This window comes from Triticum dicoccoides, chromosome 5A, assembly GCF_002162155.2.
Source record: "Triticum dicoccoides isolate Atlit2015 ecotype Zavitan chromosome 5A, WEW_v2.0, whole genome shotgun sequence".
Classification (NCBI taxonomy): Eukaryota; Viridiplantae; Streptophyta; class Magnoliopsida; order Poales; family Poaceae; genus Triticum; species Triticum dicoccoides.
The window spans coordinates 678,775,560-678,791,591 of NC_041388.1; the positions used below are offsets into that span (position 1 = coordinate 678,775,560).

A 16,032-nucleotide genomic window follows, 5' to 3' on the forward strand; every position below is an offset into this window, starting at 1 on the left:
CCTTCTCCCAAATTGGAAAGTAGGTCATCACAGAAAGCAGTTCCAGTGATGCCTACACCAACTAGAGAGCAAAATAATGATATTGATCATGAAACTTCAGATCAAGTTACTACCGAACCTCATAGGTAAACCAGAATACGTTCTGCACCAGAGTGGTATGGTAATCATGTTCTGGAAGTCATGTTACTAGACCATGACGAACCTACGAACTATGAGGAAGCAATGATGAGCCCAGATTCCAGGAAATGGCTTGAGGCCATGAAATCTGAGATGGGATCCATGTATGACAACAAAGTATGGACTTTGGTTGACCTACCCGATGATCGGCAAGCCATAGAGAATAAATGGATCTTCAAGAAGAAGACTGACGTTGATGGTAATGTTGCTGTCTACAAAGCTCGACTTGTCGCGAAAGGTTTTCGACAAGTTCAAGGAGTTGACTACGATGAGACCTTCTCACCCGTAGCGATGCTTAAGTCTGTCTGAATCATGTTAGCAATTGCTGCATTTTATGATTATTAAATCTGGCAGATGGATGTCAAAACTGCATTCCTTAATAGATTTCTCAAAGAAGAGTTGTATATGATGCAACCAGAAGGTTTTGTCGATCCTAAAGGTGCTAACAAAGTGTGCAAGCTCCAGCGATCCATTTATGAACTGGTGCAAGCATCTCAGATTTGGAATATACACTTTGATGAGGTGATCAAAGCATATGGTTTTATACAAACTTTTGGAGAAGTCTGTATTTACAACAAAGTGAGTAGGAGCTCTGTAGCATTTCTAATACTATATGTGGATGACATATTGTTGATTGGAAATGATATAGAATTTCTGGATAGCATAAAATGATACTCGAATAAGAGTTCTTCGACGAAAGACCTCGGTGAAGCTGCTTATATATTAGCATCAAGATCTATAGAGATAGATCAAGACGCTTAATTGGACTTTCACAAAGCACATACCTTGATAAAGTTTTGAAGAAGTTCAAAATGGACCAGTCAAAGAAAGGGTTCTTGCCTATGTTACAAGGTGTGAAGTTGAGTCACACTCAATGCCCGACCACTGCAGAAGATAGAGAGAAAATGAAAGCCATTCCCTATGCCTCAGCCATAGGTTCTATCATGTATGCAAATGCTGTGTACTAGACCTGATGTGTGCCTTGCTATAAGTCTAGCAAGAAGTTATCCAGGAGTGAATCACTGTACAACGGTCAAGAACATCCTGAAGTGCTTTTAAAGGACTAAGGATATGTTTCTCATTTATGGAGGTGACAAAGAGCTCGTCGTAAATGGTTACGTCGATGTTAGCTTTGACACTGATTCAGATGACTCTAAGTCACAGACCGGATACGTATTTATAATGAATGGTCGAGATGTCAGTTGGTGCAGTTTCAAGCAAAGTGTCGTGGCGGGATCTACGTGTGAAGCGGGGTACGTAGCTGCTTCGGAAGCAGCGAATGAAATGAAGGAGTTCATATCTGATCTGGGTGTAATACCTAGTGCATCGAGTCCAACGAAAATCTTTTATGACAATACTGGAGCAATTGCCGTGGCGAAGGAATATATATTTCACAAAAGAACCAAACACATCAAAAGATGCTTCAACTCCATCTGTGATCAAGTCAAGGAGGGAGACATAGAGATTTGCAAAATACATACGGATCTGAATGTGGCAGACCCGTTGACTAAGCCTCTTCCACAAGCAAAACATAATCAGCACCAAGACTCCATGGGTGTTAGAATCATTACAATGTAATCTAGATTATTAACTCTAGTGCAAGTGGGAGACTGAAGGAAATATGTCCTAGAGGCAATAATAAAGTAGTTATTTATATTTCCTTATATCATGATAAATGTTTATTATTCATGCTAGAATTGTATTAACCGGAAACTTGATACATGTGTGGATACATAGACAAAACACAGTGTCCCTAGTAAGCCTCTACTAGACTAGCTCGTTAACCAAAGATGGTTAAGTTTCCTAGCCATAGACATGTGTTGTCATTTGATGAATGGGATCACATCATTAGGAGAATGATGTGATGGACAAGACCCATCCGTTAGCTTAGCATGTTGATCGTTAAGTTTTATTGCTATTACTTTCTTCATGTCAAATACATATTCCTTCGACTATGAGATTATGCAACTCCCGAATACAAGAGGAATACCTTGTGTGCTATCAAATGTCACAACGTAACTAGGTGATTATAAAGATGCTCTACAGGTATCTCCGAAGGTGTTTGTTGGGTTGGCATAGATCGAGATTAGGATTTGTCACTCCGAGTATTGGAGGGGTATCTCTGGGCCCTCTCGGTAATGCACATCATGACAAGCCTTGCAAGAAAAGTGACTAATGAGTTAGTTACGGGATGATGCATTATGGAACGAGTAAAGAGACTTGCCGGTAACGATATTGAACTAGGTATGAAGATACCGACGATCGAATCTCGGGCAAGTAACATACCGATGACAAAGGGAATAACGTATGTTGTCATTACGGTTTGACTGATAAAGATCTTCATAGAATATGTAGGAACCAATATGAGCATCCTGATTCCGCTGTTGGTTATTGACCGGAGAGGTGTCTCGGTCATGTCTACATAGTTCTCGAACCCGTAGGGTCCGCACGCTTAACGTTCGATGACGATTTTGTATTATATGAGTTATGTGATTTGGTGACCGAATGTTGTTTGGAGTCCCGGATGAGATCGCGGACATGACGAGGAGTCTCGAAATGGTCAACAGGTAAAGATTCATATATATAGGACGATAATATTTGGACACCAGAAGTGTTCCTGGGGTACTGGGTACGTATTGGGTCACCGAAAGGGGTTCCGGGCAACCCCCGGCAAGCTATATGGGCTTAATGGGTCTAGGGAGGGACATACCAGCTCACAGGGGGCTGTTGCGCCCCTCCACCAGGCCGGCCAGCCCCAGGGAAGGCAAGGGAGGAGGGCTAGCCCCTCTTTCCTTCCCCTTCTCAAGGGAGAAAGGAAAGGGGGGGCACCTCCTCCTTCCTTCTCCTAGTGGCAAAACAATGAAGGGGAGGCGGCGAATTGGGGTGGGAGCCCAAGTAGGATTCGACTTATTTGGGCGCCCCCCTGGCTGCCTCTTCCCCCCTCCAACCTATATATATGTGGGGAGGGGGCGCCTAGAGAACACACAAACATTGGTTAGCCGTGTGCGGCGACCCCCTTCAAAGTTTACGCCTCCGGTCATATTTGTCGTAGTGCTTAGGCGAAGCCCTGTGCGGATCACTTCATCATCACCGTCACCACGCCATAGTGCTGACAAAACTTTGCTGGATCAAGAGTTCGAGGGACATCATTGAGCTGAACATGTGCAGAACTTGGAGGTGCCGTATGTTCGGCGCTTGATCAGTCGGAACGAGAAGAAGTTCGACTACATCAACCGTGTTGTCAAACGCTTCCGCTTTTGGTCTACCAGGGTACGTGGACACACTCTCCCCTCTCGTTGCTATGCATCTCCTAGATAGATCTTGCGTGAGCGTAGGAATTTTTTTGAAATTGCATGCTACGTTCCCCAACAAATCACTCTCACATTAATTGAATTCTAACTTTGTCCTAAGTCAAACTTGTTCAAGGCTGGACCTAGTCTCTAGAAATAATACACTATGTGCTGAGTCTTGGCTTGCTAGAATTTTTCATCCAAATTTGTGTTCCACTCATTGATTTTATTTCTTATTCTTGCATTTTTGTGAAGCTGGTGATCCAAGGTGCTCTACTTGAGAAGGTGATTTTTGTTACAAGGGAGTGAATTGAGTTTGAAATGAATCGTGAGGTGTAGAAACTCAATGAAAAATATAAGAAACTTTGAAGAACAAAATAGCAAGATAGAAAAGGTAATATAAAATTTACCAAAAAATGAAAAGGTTAGGGGAAGATGAAGTGGATCTAGAGATGAATGTGGATGACATTGTTGATAAAGTTGAAAACACACTGAGCCAAGATGAGGCCAAAGAAAAATGTGAAAGAGGGCTTCGGAAACAGGAAAATGTTGATGTATGTATGTAGTGTAATAGTAATCCTTGCAAGTATTCCAGTTTGCTTTTCTAGGTGCAACGACTTGGGGGATCTTGTGAGTGATTATGGTCGTCGTATTCATAGTCTTCCCTGTCGTCGTTGTCAACCCTAGCTCAGTCGATGCCGACACACATGGTAAGCTCACTCGCTTGCAAGAGAGGCGAGGGACAAATGTGAGAGCGAGTGTGTGGGCTTGACTAGTTAGACCTTGTCCATTCGGACACGTCCCTTTCTTCCCTCTGTCTCTCTCTCGCTTCGCTGCCGTCGCCAGCGTCGTCCGTCGCCACCGGCGAGGTCACGGTCCGCCGCCTCGAATGGCGTCGTGGACCCAATCTTTCCGGTCGCTTGGTGGATGATAAGTGGTGGAATAATTTTTGTAGTTTGTAAAGCACTCAATTAATATGCTCAGGCTCCTCAAAAAATTGTGTTTACCAATGCATGCATGCATGAAATACATGCATTGGTGAATTTTCTCTTACATTGCATGCAATGAATTAATGCACCTTGAAATCTGAACATGTGATGAGAACAATCAAATTGTGACTTACAAAACGGGAAATCTAAAATTTAAGATAAGCTCTGTAAACCGAAAAGAAGGGAGTAACAAACAGTGAGAAATTTATTGCCCCTTGTCAAGAAAAAAATATATTTGTGGTTGTCCCTAGTGTGGTTATTTTGAGCAATTTATTAGTATTCATCATCTGGCCTGATGGACAGGGAGAGAAATGTGAGATTATGGAGTAAACTTTGGAGTGCAGCAAAGATGCAAGAGCTGTGGGGGCACTCCTGTTTGCAGCTGTTGACATGTGGTGAGTGCGCTTGCTACCAGAAGTTGGAATTATAAAACCCACAAAATGGAATTCCGTCGAGGCACCAGTGGTCTAGTGGTAGAATAGTACCCTGCCACGGTACATACCCGGGTTCGATTCCCGGCTGGTGCAGTCTTCTTTTTTCCACCTCATACGAGACGACCATTCTGCTTTGGGCCGTCCATTCTGACGTTTTGCATGGGCCATCTTTAGAGAGAGGGGAAAATGGTTCTCTTTTTTTTTTCTGGATGGCACAATTTTGATGGTATTTCCTTGTTCAACCCCCACACCCCACCACACACACACTTTGTCTTCGTAAAAAAAGTGAGTCCTGGTTGTGCGAGAGACCTGGCTTGAGGCTCTCCCGGACGATGTATCTGTCGGACGGGCCAGCGATGATGCTGGACCCGGGTAATGGTATGGAATCTATGTGTTCCATCTCAAAAAAAAAGTGAGTCCTGGCCGCTGAGCGGGCGCGCGTCGGATGACTAAATGCGTCCGCACCACAAGCTGTCGACGGTTTGAGAATCAATGTTGGATGTATTCTAACCTTTTGCATCTCGTCACAGTTTTGATGGTTCAGGCATCCAAGATTGATTTCCTTGTTCAGCCCATCTGGTATTGCCCTTCCGGCGTCGTCACTCGACCGCCATTGAGCCAACAATGAGCATGATTGGTTTGTTGTCAATATTTGCCTAGCCAAATGTTGGAATTATCAAATATTGGCAATAGCAAGACTTTTTTTTTTGAACCTGGCAATACAAGACTTGTCAAATATTGATAACTTTATGTGAGATAGGCAAGACAATTCGATAATCAATCAAGTAGTAGCGAATATTTGGCATAATACCAAACATTGGCATGCTTATTTTTGACACCAAACCAATTATGCTCAACGAGCACGAGCTCTGACTATGTAAGTGAGATGAATGGTTTGCTCTGCCTCTGCGTGACTGCATCTGTATATTGCGAGCGAATAATGATATTGTGAGCGTCGAGCCAGCGAGTGGATAATTTTACCCGCGAGGGCGCGGTGACGCGGCACCTCTCCATCCACACACACAAACTTCCCCGCTCTCCGGCCGCCGCCGCCAGCACGCCATGCTCCCGCTCGCCGCCGCAAGGGCCTGCCTTTCCTCCCCGGCGCCGACGCCGAGACCCCCATCCCCATCACCATCCCGAGCGGCGCCTCTCTCCCCCCTTCACCGTCGCCGCTCCACCGCCACGCTGCCCAGACCCGCCGGGCTCCCCCTCCTCCGTCCGCTCGGGGCCGCCGCGGGGGCGGGCGCGCCGGGCGCGTCCTCGCGGCCGGCGAGGGACCGCGTGATCGACTTCGGCAAGCACAAGGGCCAGATGCTGGGCACGCTGCCGCCGTCCTACCTGCGGTGGGTGGTCGTGGAGCTCGACTACGGGGACACGCTGGTCTGGGCGCGCCTGGCGCGCGAGGTGCTGGACGACCCCGTCTACGTCGACCGCGTGGAGTGGGAGCACGCGCACCGCTTCCTCCGCGGCGACTCCAAGTTCGACTAGGTCTACGACGATGCCGGCGACGACGGCGACGGGCCGCTCCAGGAGATGGCCGAGCGCTTCGGCTGGGACCTCTCCGACGAGGACGGCTGGGGCCGCCTCGACTTCCGCCTCCTCGGCACCTCCTACGGCGGCCGCATCCCGAGGAAGGCCGGCCGGCGCCAGAGCACCGGCAACAGAACCCCCCGCAGCGGGAGCGCCCTGTTCGACGCCGGGGCGGCTGACCCGGACGGGCCGAGGGGGAAGAGGGACGAGAGGCGTGAGCGGATGCGGACGAGGAGGGAGGAGCAGGTGAGGACGGCGAAGCTGGATGTGCTCGGCGTGAGCGCCGGCGCGAAGGATGGCGGCGCACTGGGGACGGCGAGGAAGGCCCGCATTGGAGCGGCGGCGAAGAAGGACATCCTGGGGCTGGGGCGCGGCGGCGAGAGGGCGGCGCCGCTGAAAGGCGGCGAGGGAGGGAGCCCGTTCCCCGGCCGGCAAGCCTTCCTCGACAAGGTTAGGAAGCTCAAGGGCGATGATAGCTAGCACTAGCAGCAGCAGCTAGGCTAGGTGATTCCAGGATCGTTTAGTGCTCCATAGACGTAAATTTTGACGTGTTCATTTGGAAAATTTACAAGAGTGAGATCTATTCCCTCTAGCAGACACGCAAGGCACTAGGAATTTAAGAACTCATTTTACGGCTAGATTCACACTGTTGCTGCTGTGAACTTCGTTACTCGCGTGATTTATCAAATGAAGTCGAGTCTTCGGCTCGGGGCAGTAAGTATGTAACTGGATTTGTTTTTCAGTTGAGTGAGGAAGGGCAAACACGAATAGATAAACACAAAATCGACATTGTTACATGTTATACTACTAGCCAGCAGCCGACCTATTGCAAAACAGAGGATTGATGTAAGCGGACAGCGGACAACACTTATTATTGTTGAGAAATTAAGCAATTGTTTGATTAATTTAATCCAATAATAAATTATGAAACATGACATAAGCAGTGTTAATGACATACTGAATTTTGATGATGTACGCACGTACTAGGCAGATAGTAGAAACATCTATGCAAACCACTAGTACTGCACACATGAAAGCAAACAGGAGCGGTGTAAATGTGTTATACCCTCCGGTAGGCCAGTTGGCCGTAGCAGCAGCGGAGGCGTCGGCCTCGTCTGTGATCCTCGTTGGCATAGAAGTAGTCAGCGTAGATGAAGTAGTTGAACCAAGGCGAGCAGTCGCGTAGGAGATGCTCCCCAAAAACCTAATCGCCTCTCTCCCGTACAGGATCTGGAGAGGCGGGGTTTCGGAGGCCTGCTCTCTCGTCAGCCGTGTACGCGGTAGATGGGATGGGATCACCGAGGGCAGCAGCAGTAAAAGGAACGACCAGGGAGCAGTGGAGGTGTGAAGCGCATGGAGCTGAGCTGCGATGCCTCATATATAGCCAGTCGGGTAGGAGAACGGTCCAACAATAAAACCATTTAATTACAGACATTTCATCTCCATAAAACGCGTTTAATTACAGACATTTCCATCTCCACAATAAAAATGTATTTATTATGGACGTTTTCATTTCCGCAATGAATATGACGTCTCACATTCATTTTGTGTCTGTAATGGACTCTCCAATTTTGACCGGCAAAACATTGCATCGGCTTGGCTCATTCCCGCAACACGCGGCGCGCGCGCGTCGTGACGAGGCGGGCGGCGGAGGAGGAGCGCGCGTGTGGAACACCTCTTCTTCCTTCACACCAACTCATACTAGTGGGAGAAGAGCTCACCTTATAAGTTGGTATACATCTCTCTCAAGTAGCCATGTGGGACTAAACTTCCCACCACTCAATTGACAACATGGGCCCTTAAGGATTTTATGAAATTGTTAAGTGGTCCTGTAGCCCAACTAATATTCAGCAATCCCCCACCAGATCCCAAAGGCCCATGGTGTTGTCCTCTGTTCCAAACTCTGTTTTGATATACCAGTATTTTCAGTGGAGACCCGTTAAGGTTGAACATCCACCTAGAACAAATAGCTACACTCCTCCACAACTTAACAATGGACTAGGCCTTGAATTATCAATTTGGCATGAAGAAGTTTCACTAAGTGTCTTACCAGTACTAGGCTGCCGAAGGCTGACCCCTCGGGTGGAGCATATTGGTCACTCCTCGCATGTTCATGAACTTACTAGAGATCACCCTAATCTCATAGACTATGACCAGTAGTCAGGCTCATATAGGTGTGTTCCTCCAAAGATTGCTCTGTAGGATAGCATCTTGCTTTTACAAGCCTTGGAACACATTAAGACAAAAGTCAACCTGCCATACAGTTACCGAGAGTTGTGCATCTCCAACGGAGTGGGTTAGCTAAAATACTCTCCTAAGTTAACCACTAGCTTGTTTTCCCAGGTCCTTTCACGGGATCTCCGATCACATAGGTGTTGGAAATATGCCCTAGAGGCAATAATAAAATGGTTATTATTGTACTTCCTTGTTCATGATAATTGTCTATTGTTCATGCTATAATTGTATTAACTGGAAACCGTAATACATGTGTGAATACATAGACCACAACATGTCCCTACTAAACCTTTAGTTGACTAGCTCATTGATCAATAGATGGTTATGGTTTCCTGACCATGGACATTGGATGTCATTGATAACGGGATCACATCATTAGGAGAATGATGTGATGGACAAGACCCAATCCTAAGTATAGGACAAGATCGTGTAGTTCATTTGCTAAGAGCTTTTCTAATGTCAAGTATCATTTCCTTAGACCATGAGATTGTGCAACTCCCGGATACCGTAGGAATGCTTTGAGTGTACCAAACGTCACAATGTAACTGGGTGGCTATAAAGGTGCACTACAGGTATCTCCAAAAGTGTCTGTTGGGTTGGCACGAATCGAGACTGGGATTTGTCACTCTGTATGACGGAGAGGTATCTCTGGGCCCACTCGGCAATGCATCATCATAATGAGCTCAATGTGACTAAGGAGTTAACCACGGGATCATGCGTTATGGAACGACTAAAGAGACTTGCCGGTAACGAGATTGAACGAGGTATGGGGATACCTGTTGGGGAACGTAGTAATTTCAAAAAATTTCCTACGCACACGCAAGATCATGGTGATGCATAGAAACGAGAGGGGAGAGTGTTTTCTACGTACCCTCATAGACCGGAAGCGGAAGCGTTAGCACGACGCGGTTGATGTAGTCGTACGTCTTCACGGCCCGACCGATCAAGCACCGAAACTACGGCACCTCCGAGTTCTAGCACACGTTCAGCTCAATGACGATCCCCAGACTCCGATCCAGCAAAGTGTCGGGGAAGAGTTCTGTCAGCACGACGGCGTGGTGACGATCTTGATGTTCTACCGTCCCAGGGCTTCGCCTAAGCACCGCTACAATATTATCGAGGATTATGGTGGAGGGGGGCACCGCACACGGCTAAGAGAACGATCGCGAAGATCAACTTGTGTGTCTAGAGGTGCCCCCTGCCCCTGTATATAAAGGAGCAAGGGGGAGGCCGGCCAGCCCTTGAGGCACGCCAAGGAGGGGGGAGTCCTCCTCCTAGTAGGAGTAGGACTCCCCTTTCCTAGTCCAACTAGGAAGAGGGAAGGGGAAAGGAAAGAGAGGGAGAGGGAGAGGGAAAGAGGGGCCGCGCCCCCTCCACTAGTCCAATTCGGACTCCCCATGGGAGGGGGCGCGCCACCTCCTGGGCTGCTGCCCTCTCTCTCCCCTTAGGCCCACTAAGGCCCAATACTTCCCCGGGGGGTTCCGGTAACCCTTCCGGCACTCCGGTTTTCTCCGAAATCACCCGAAACACTTCTCGTGTCCGAATATAGCCGTCCAATATATCGATCTTTATGTCTCGACCATTTCGAGACTCCTCGTCATGTCCGTGATCATATCTGGGACTCCGAACAACCTTCGGTACATCAAAATATATAAACTCATAATGAAATTGTCATAGTAACGTTAAGCTTGCGGACCCTACGGGTTCGAGAACAATGTAGACATGACCGAGACACGTCTTCGGTCAATAACCAATAGCGGAACCTGGATGCTCATATTGGCTCCCACATATTCTACAAAGATCTTTTATCGGTCAGACCGCATAACAACATACGTTGTTCCCTTTGTCATCGGTATGTTACTTGCCTGAGATTCGATCGTCAATATCTCAATACCTAGTTCAATCTCGTTATTGGCAAGTCTCTTTACTCGTTCCGTAATACATCATCTCGCAACTAACTCATTAGTTGCATTGCTTGCAAGGCTTAAGTGATGTGCATTACTGAGAGGGCCCAGAGATACCTCTCGGACAATCGGAGTGACAAATCCTAATCTCGAAATACGCCAACCCAACATGTACCTTTGGAGACACATGTAGAGCACCTTTATAATCACCCAGTTACGTTGTGACGTTTGGTAGAACACAAAGTGTTCCTCCGGCAAACGGGAGTTGCATAATCTCATAGTCACAGGAACATGTATAAGTCATGAAGAAAGCAATAGCAACATACTAAACGATCGGGTGCTAAGCTAATGGAATGGGTCATGTCAATCACATCATTCTCCTAATGATGTGATCCCGTTAATCAAATGACAACACATGTCTATGGTTAGGAAACATAACCATCTTCGATTAACGAGCTAGTCAAGTAGAGGCATACTAGTGACGTTTAGTTTGTCTATGTATTCACACAAGTATTATGTTTCCGGTTAATACAATTCTAGCATGAATAATAAACATTTATCATGATATAAGGAAATAAATAATAACTTTATTATTGCCTCTAGGGCATATTTCCTTCAGTCTCCCGCTTGCACTAGAGTCAATAATCTAGTTCACATCACCATGTGATTTAATACCAATAGTTCACATCACCATGTGATTTACACGCATAGTTCACATCGACATGTGACCAACACCCAAGGGGTTTACTAGAGTCAATAATCTAGTTCACATTGCTATGTGATTAACACCCAAAGAGTACTAAGGTGTGATCATGTTTTGCTTGTGAGAGAAGTTTAGTCAACGGGTCCGCCACATTCAGATCCGTAAGTATTATGCAAATTTCTATGTCAACAATGCTCTGCACGGAGCTACTCTAGCTAATTGCTCCCACTTTCAATATGTATCCAGATTGAGATTTAGAGTCATCTGGATCAGTGTCAAAATTTGCATCGACGTAACCCTTTACGACGAACCTTTTTGTCACCTCCATAATCGAGAAACATATCCTTATTCCACTAAGGATAATTTTGACCAATGTCCAGTGATCTACTCCTAGATCACTATTGTACTCCCTTGCCAAACTCAGGGCAGGGTATACAATAGGTCTGGTACACAGCATGGCATACTTTATAGAACCTATGGCTGAGGCATAGGGAATGACTTTCATTCTCTCTCTATCTTCTGCCGTGGTCGGGTTTTGAGTCTTACTCAACTTCACACCTTGTAACACAGGCAAGAACTCCTTTTTGACTGTTCCATTTTGAATTACTTCAAAATCTTGTCAAGGTATGTACTCATTGAAAAACTTATCAAGCGTCTTGATCTATCTTTATAGATCTTGATGCTCAATATGTAAGCAGCTTCACCGAGGGCTTTCTTTGAAAAACTCCTTTCAAATATTCCTTTATGCTTTGCAGAATAATTCTACATTATCTCCGATCAACAATATGTCATTCACATATACTTATCAGAAATGCTGTAGTGCTCCCACTCACTTTCTTGTAAATACAGGCTTCACCGCAAGTCTGTATAAAACTATATGCTTGGATCAACTTATCAATGCGTATATTCCAACTCCGAGATGCTTGCACCAGTCCATAGATGGATCGCTGGAGCTTGCATATTTTGTTAGTACCTTTAGGATTGACAAAACCTTCTGGTTGCATCATATACAACTCTTCTTTAATAAATCCATTAAGGAATGCAGTTTTGTTTATCCATTTGCCAGATTTCATAAAATGCGGCAATTGCTAACATGATTCGGACAGACTTAAGCATAGATACGAGTGAGAAACTCTCATTGTAGTCAACACCTTGAACTTGTCGAAAACCTTTTTGCGACAATTCTAGCTTTGTAGATAGTAACACTACTATCAGCGTACGTCTTCCTCTTGAAGATCCATTTAATCTCAATGGCTCACCAATCAATGGGCAAGTCAATCAAAGTCCATACTTTGTTCTTATACATGGATCCCATCTCAGATTTCATGGCCTCAAGCCATTTCACGGAATCTGGGCTCATCATCGCTTGCTCATAGTTCGTAGGTTCATCATAGTCAAGTAACATGACCTCCAGAACAGGATTACCGTACCACTCTGGTGCGGATCTCACTCTGGTTTACCTATGAGGTTCGGTAGTAACTTGATCTAAAGTTACATGATCATCATCATTAGCTTCCTCACTAATTGGTGTAGTAGTCACAGGAACAGATTTCTGTGACAAACTACTTTCCAATAAGGGAGCAGGTACAGTTACCTCATCAATTTCTACTTTCCTCCCACTCACTTCTTTCGAGAACAACTCCTTCTCTAGAAAGGATCCATTCTCAGCAATGAATAACTTGCCTTCGGATCTGTGATAGAAGGTGTACCCAATAGTTTCTTTTGGGTATCCTATGAAGATTTACTTCTCCAATTTGGGTTCGAGCTTATCATGTTGAAACTTTTTCACATAAGCATCGCAGTCCCAAACTTTAAGAAACGACAACTTAGGTTTCTTGCCAAACCATAGTTCATACGGTGTCATCTCCACGGATTTAGATGGTGCTCTATTTAATGTGAATGTAGCTGTCTCTAATGCATAACCCCAAAACGATAGTGGTAGATCGGTAAGAGACATCATAGATCGTACTATATCTAATAAAGTACGGTTATGACATTCGGACACACCATTACACTGTGGTGTTCCAGATGGCGTGAGTAGTGAAACTATTTCACATTGTTTTAACTGAAGGCCAAACTCGTAACTCAAATATTTTACTTCTGCGATCATATCGTAGAAACTTTTATTTTTATTACGATGATTCTCCACTATACTATGAAATTCTTTGAACTTTTCAAATGTTTCAGACTTGTGTTTCATCAAGTAGATATACTCATATCTGCTCAAATCATCTGTGAAGATCAGAAAATAATGATACCTGTTGCGAGCCTCAATATTCATCGTACCACATACATCAGTATGTATGATTTCCAACAAATCTTTTGCTTGCTCCATTGTTCCGGAGAACAGAGTCTTAGTCATCTTGCCCATGAGGCATGGTTCGCAAGCATCAACTGATTCATAATCAAGTGATTCCAAAAGCCCATCAGCATGGATTTTCTTCATGCGCTTTACACCAATATGACCTAAACGGCAGTGCCATAAATAAGTTGCAGTATCATTATTAACTTTGCATCTTTTGGCTTCAATATTATGAAAATGTGTATCACTACGATCGAGATCCAACAAACCATTTTCATTGGGTGTATGACCATAGAAGGTTTTATTCATGTAAACAGAACAACAATTATTCTCTAACTTACATGAATAACCGTATTGCAATAAACATGATCCAATCTTATTTATGCTCAACACAAACACTAAATAACATTTATATTAGGTTTAACACTAATCCCGAAAGTATAGGGAGTGTGCGATGATGATCATATCAATCTTGGAACCATTTCCAATACACATCGTCACTTCACCCTTAACTAGTCTCTGTTCATTCTGCATTCCCGTTTCGAGTTACTATTCTTAGCAACTGAACCAGTATCAAATACCGAGGGGTTGCTATGAACACTAGTAAAATGCACATCAATAATCTGTATATCAAATATACCATTGTTCACTTTGCCATCCTTCTTATCCGCCAAATACTTGGGGCAGTTCCGCTTCTAGTGACCAGTCCCTTTACAGTAGAATTACTTAGTCTCAGGCTTAGGACCAGACTTGGGCTTCTTCACTTGAGCAACAACTTGCTTGCCGCTCTTCTTGAAGTTCCCTTTCTTTCCCTTTGCCCTTTTCTTGAAACTAGTGGTCTTGTTAATCATCAACACTTGATGCTCTTTCTTGATTTCTACCTTCATCGATTTCATCATCATGAAAAGCTCGGGAATCGTTTTCATCATCCCTTGCATATCATAGTTCATCACGAAGTTCTACTAACTTGGTGATGGTGACTAGAGAATTCTGTCAATCACTATTTTATCTGGAAGATTAACTCCCACTTGATTCAAGCGATTGTAGTACCCAGACAATCTGAACACATGTTCACTACTTGAGCTATTCTCCTCCATCTTTTAGCTATAGAACTTGTTGGAGATTTCATATCTCTCAACTCAGGTATTTGCTTGAAATATTAACTTCAACTCCTGGAACATCCATATGATCCATGACGTTCAAAATGTCTTTGAAGTCCCGATTCTAAGCCGTTTAAGCATGGTGCACGAAACTATCAAGTAGTCATCATATTGAGCTAGCCAAACGTTCATAACGTCTGCATCTGCTCCTGTAATAGGTTTGTCACCTAGCGGTGCATTAAGGACATAATTCTTCTGTGCAGCAATGAGGATAATCCTCAGATCACGGATCCAATCCGCATCATTGCTACTAACATTTTTCAATATAATTTTTCTCTAGGAACATATCAAAAATAAAATAGGGGAGCTAAACGCGAGCTATTGATCTACAACATAGATATGCTAATACTACCAGGACTAAGTTCATGATAAATTAAAGTTCAATTAATCATATTACTTAAGAACTCCCACTTAGAAAGACATCCCTCTAATCTTCTAAGTGATCACGTGATCCAAATCAACTAAACCATAACCGATCATCACGTGAAATGGAGTAGTTTTCAATGGTGAACATCACTATGTTGATCATATCTACTATATGATTCGCGCTCGACCTTTCAGTCTCAGTGTTCCGAGGCCATATCTGCATATGCTAGGCTCGTCAAGTTTAACCTGAGTATTCTGCGTGTGCAAAACTGGCTTGCACCCGTTGTAGATGGACGTAGAGCTTATCACACCCGTTCATCACGTGGTGTCTGGGCACGACGAACTTTGGCAATGGTGCATACTCAGGGAGAACACTTTTTATCTTGAAATTTAGTGACAGATCATCTTATAAAGCTACCGTCGAACTAAGCAAAATAAGATGCATAAAAAATAAACATCACACGCAATCAAAATATTTGACATGATATGGCCATCATCATCTTGTGCCTTTGATCTCCATCTCCAAAACATCGTCATGATTTCCATCGTCACCGATATGACACCATGATCTCCATCATATTGATCTATATCAATGTGTAGTCACATCGTCGTCTCGCCAACTATTGCTCTTGCAAGTATTTCTATCGCATAGCGATAAAGTAAAGCAATTATTTGGCACTTGCATCTTATGCAATAAAGAGACAACCATAAGGCTTCTGCCAATTGCCGATAACTTCAACAAAACATGATCATCTTATACAACAACTTATATCTCATCACGTATTGACCATATCACATCACAACATGCCCTGCAAAAACAAGTTAGACGTCCTCTACTTTGTTGTTGCAAGTTTTCGTGGCTGCTATGGGCTGAGCAAGAACCGTTCTTACCTACGCATGAAAACCACAATGATAGTTTGTCAAGTTAGTGCTGTTTTA

General features: G+C 44.5%; 2 protein-coding genes and 1 non-coding gene across 3 annotated transcripts; all 3 read left to right on the forward strand.

The window, feature by feature from the left end:
- The first annotated feature begins 4,912 nt into the window (after positions 1 to 4,912).
- TRNAG-GCC lies at positions 4,913 to 4,983 on the forward strand. The gene has a single exon. It is a non-coding gene; the product is annotated as a tRNA-Gly (tRNA).
- Positions 4,984 to 5,917: 934 nt separating this feature from the next.
- On the forward strand, positions 5,918 to 7,149 carry LOC119304075. The gene has a single exon (XM_037581233.1). It carries the CDS (start codon positions 5,953 to 5,955, stop codon positions 6,379 to 6,381), a length of 429 nt encoding a protein of 142 aa, XP_037437130.1. The 5' UTR covers positions 5,918 to 5,952; the 3' UTR covers positions 6,382 to 7,149.
- On the forward strand, positions 6,391 to 7,218 carry LOC119304074. Its single transcript, XM_037581232.1, has one exon. It carries the CDS (start codon positions 6,427 to 6,429, stop codon positions 6,901 to 6,903), a length of 477 nt encoding a protein of 158 aa, XP_037437129.1. The 5' UTR covers positions 6,391 to 6,426; the 3' UTR covers positions 6,904 to 7,218.
- The last annotated feature ends 8,814 nt before the right edge of the window (positions 7,219 to 16,032 follow it).

What these genes read in the sequence shown, in the direction of transcription:
- LOC119304075 (XM_037581233.1), top strand. Translation starts at nt 5,953, where the DNA reads ATGCTCCCGCTCGCCGCCGCAAGGGCCTGCCTTTCCTCCCCGGCGCCG.
- LOC119304074 (XM_037581232.1), top strand. Translation starts at nt 6,427, where the DNA reads ATGGCCGAGCGCTTCGGCTGGGACCTCTCCGACGAGGACGGCTGGGGC.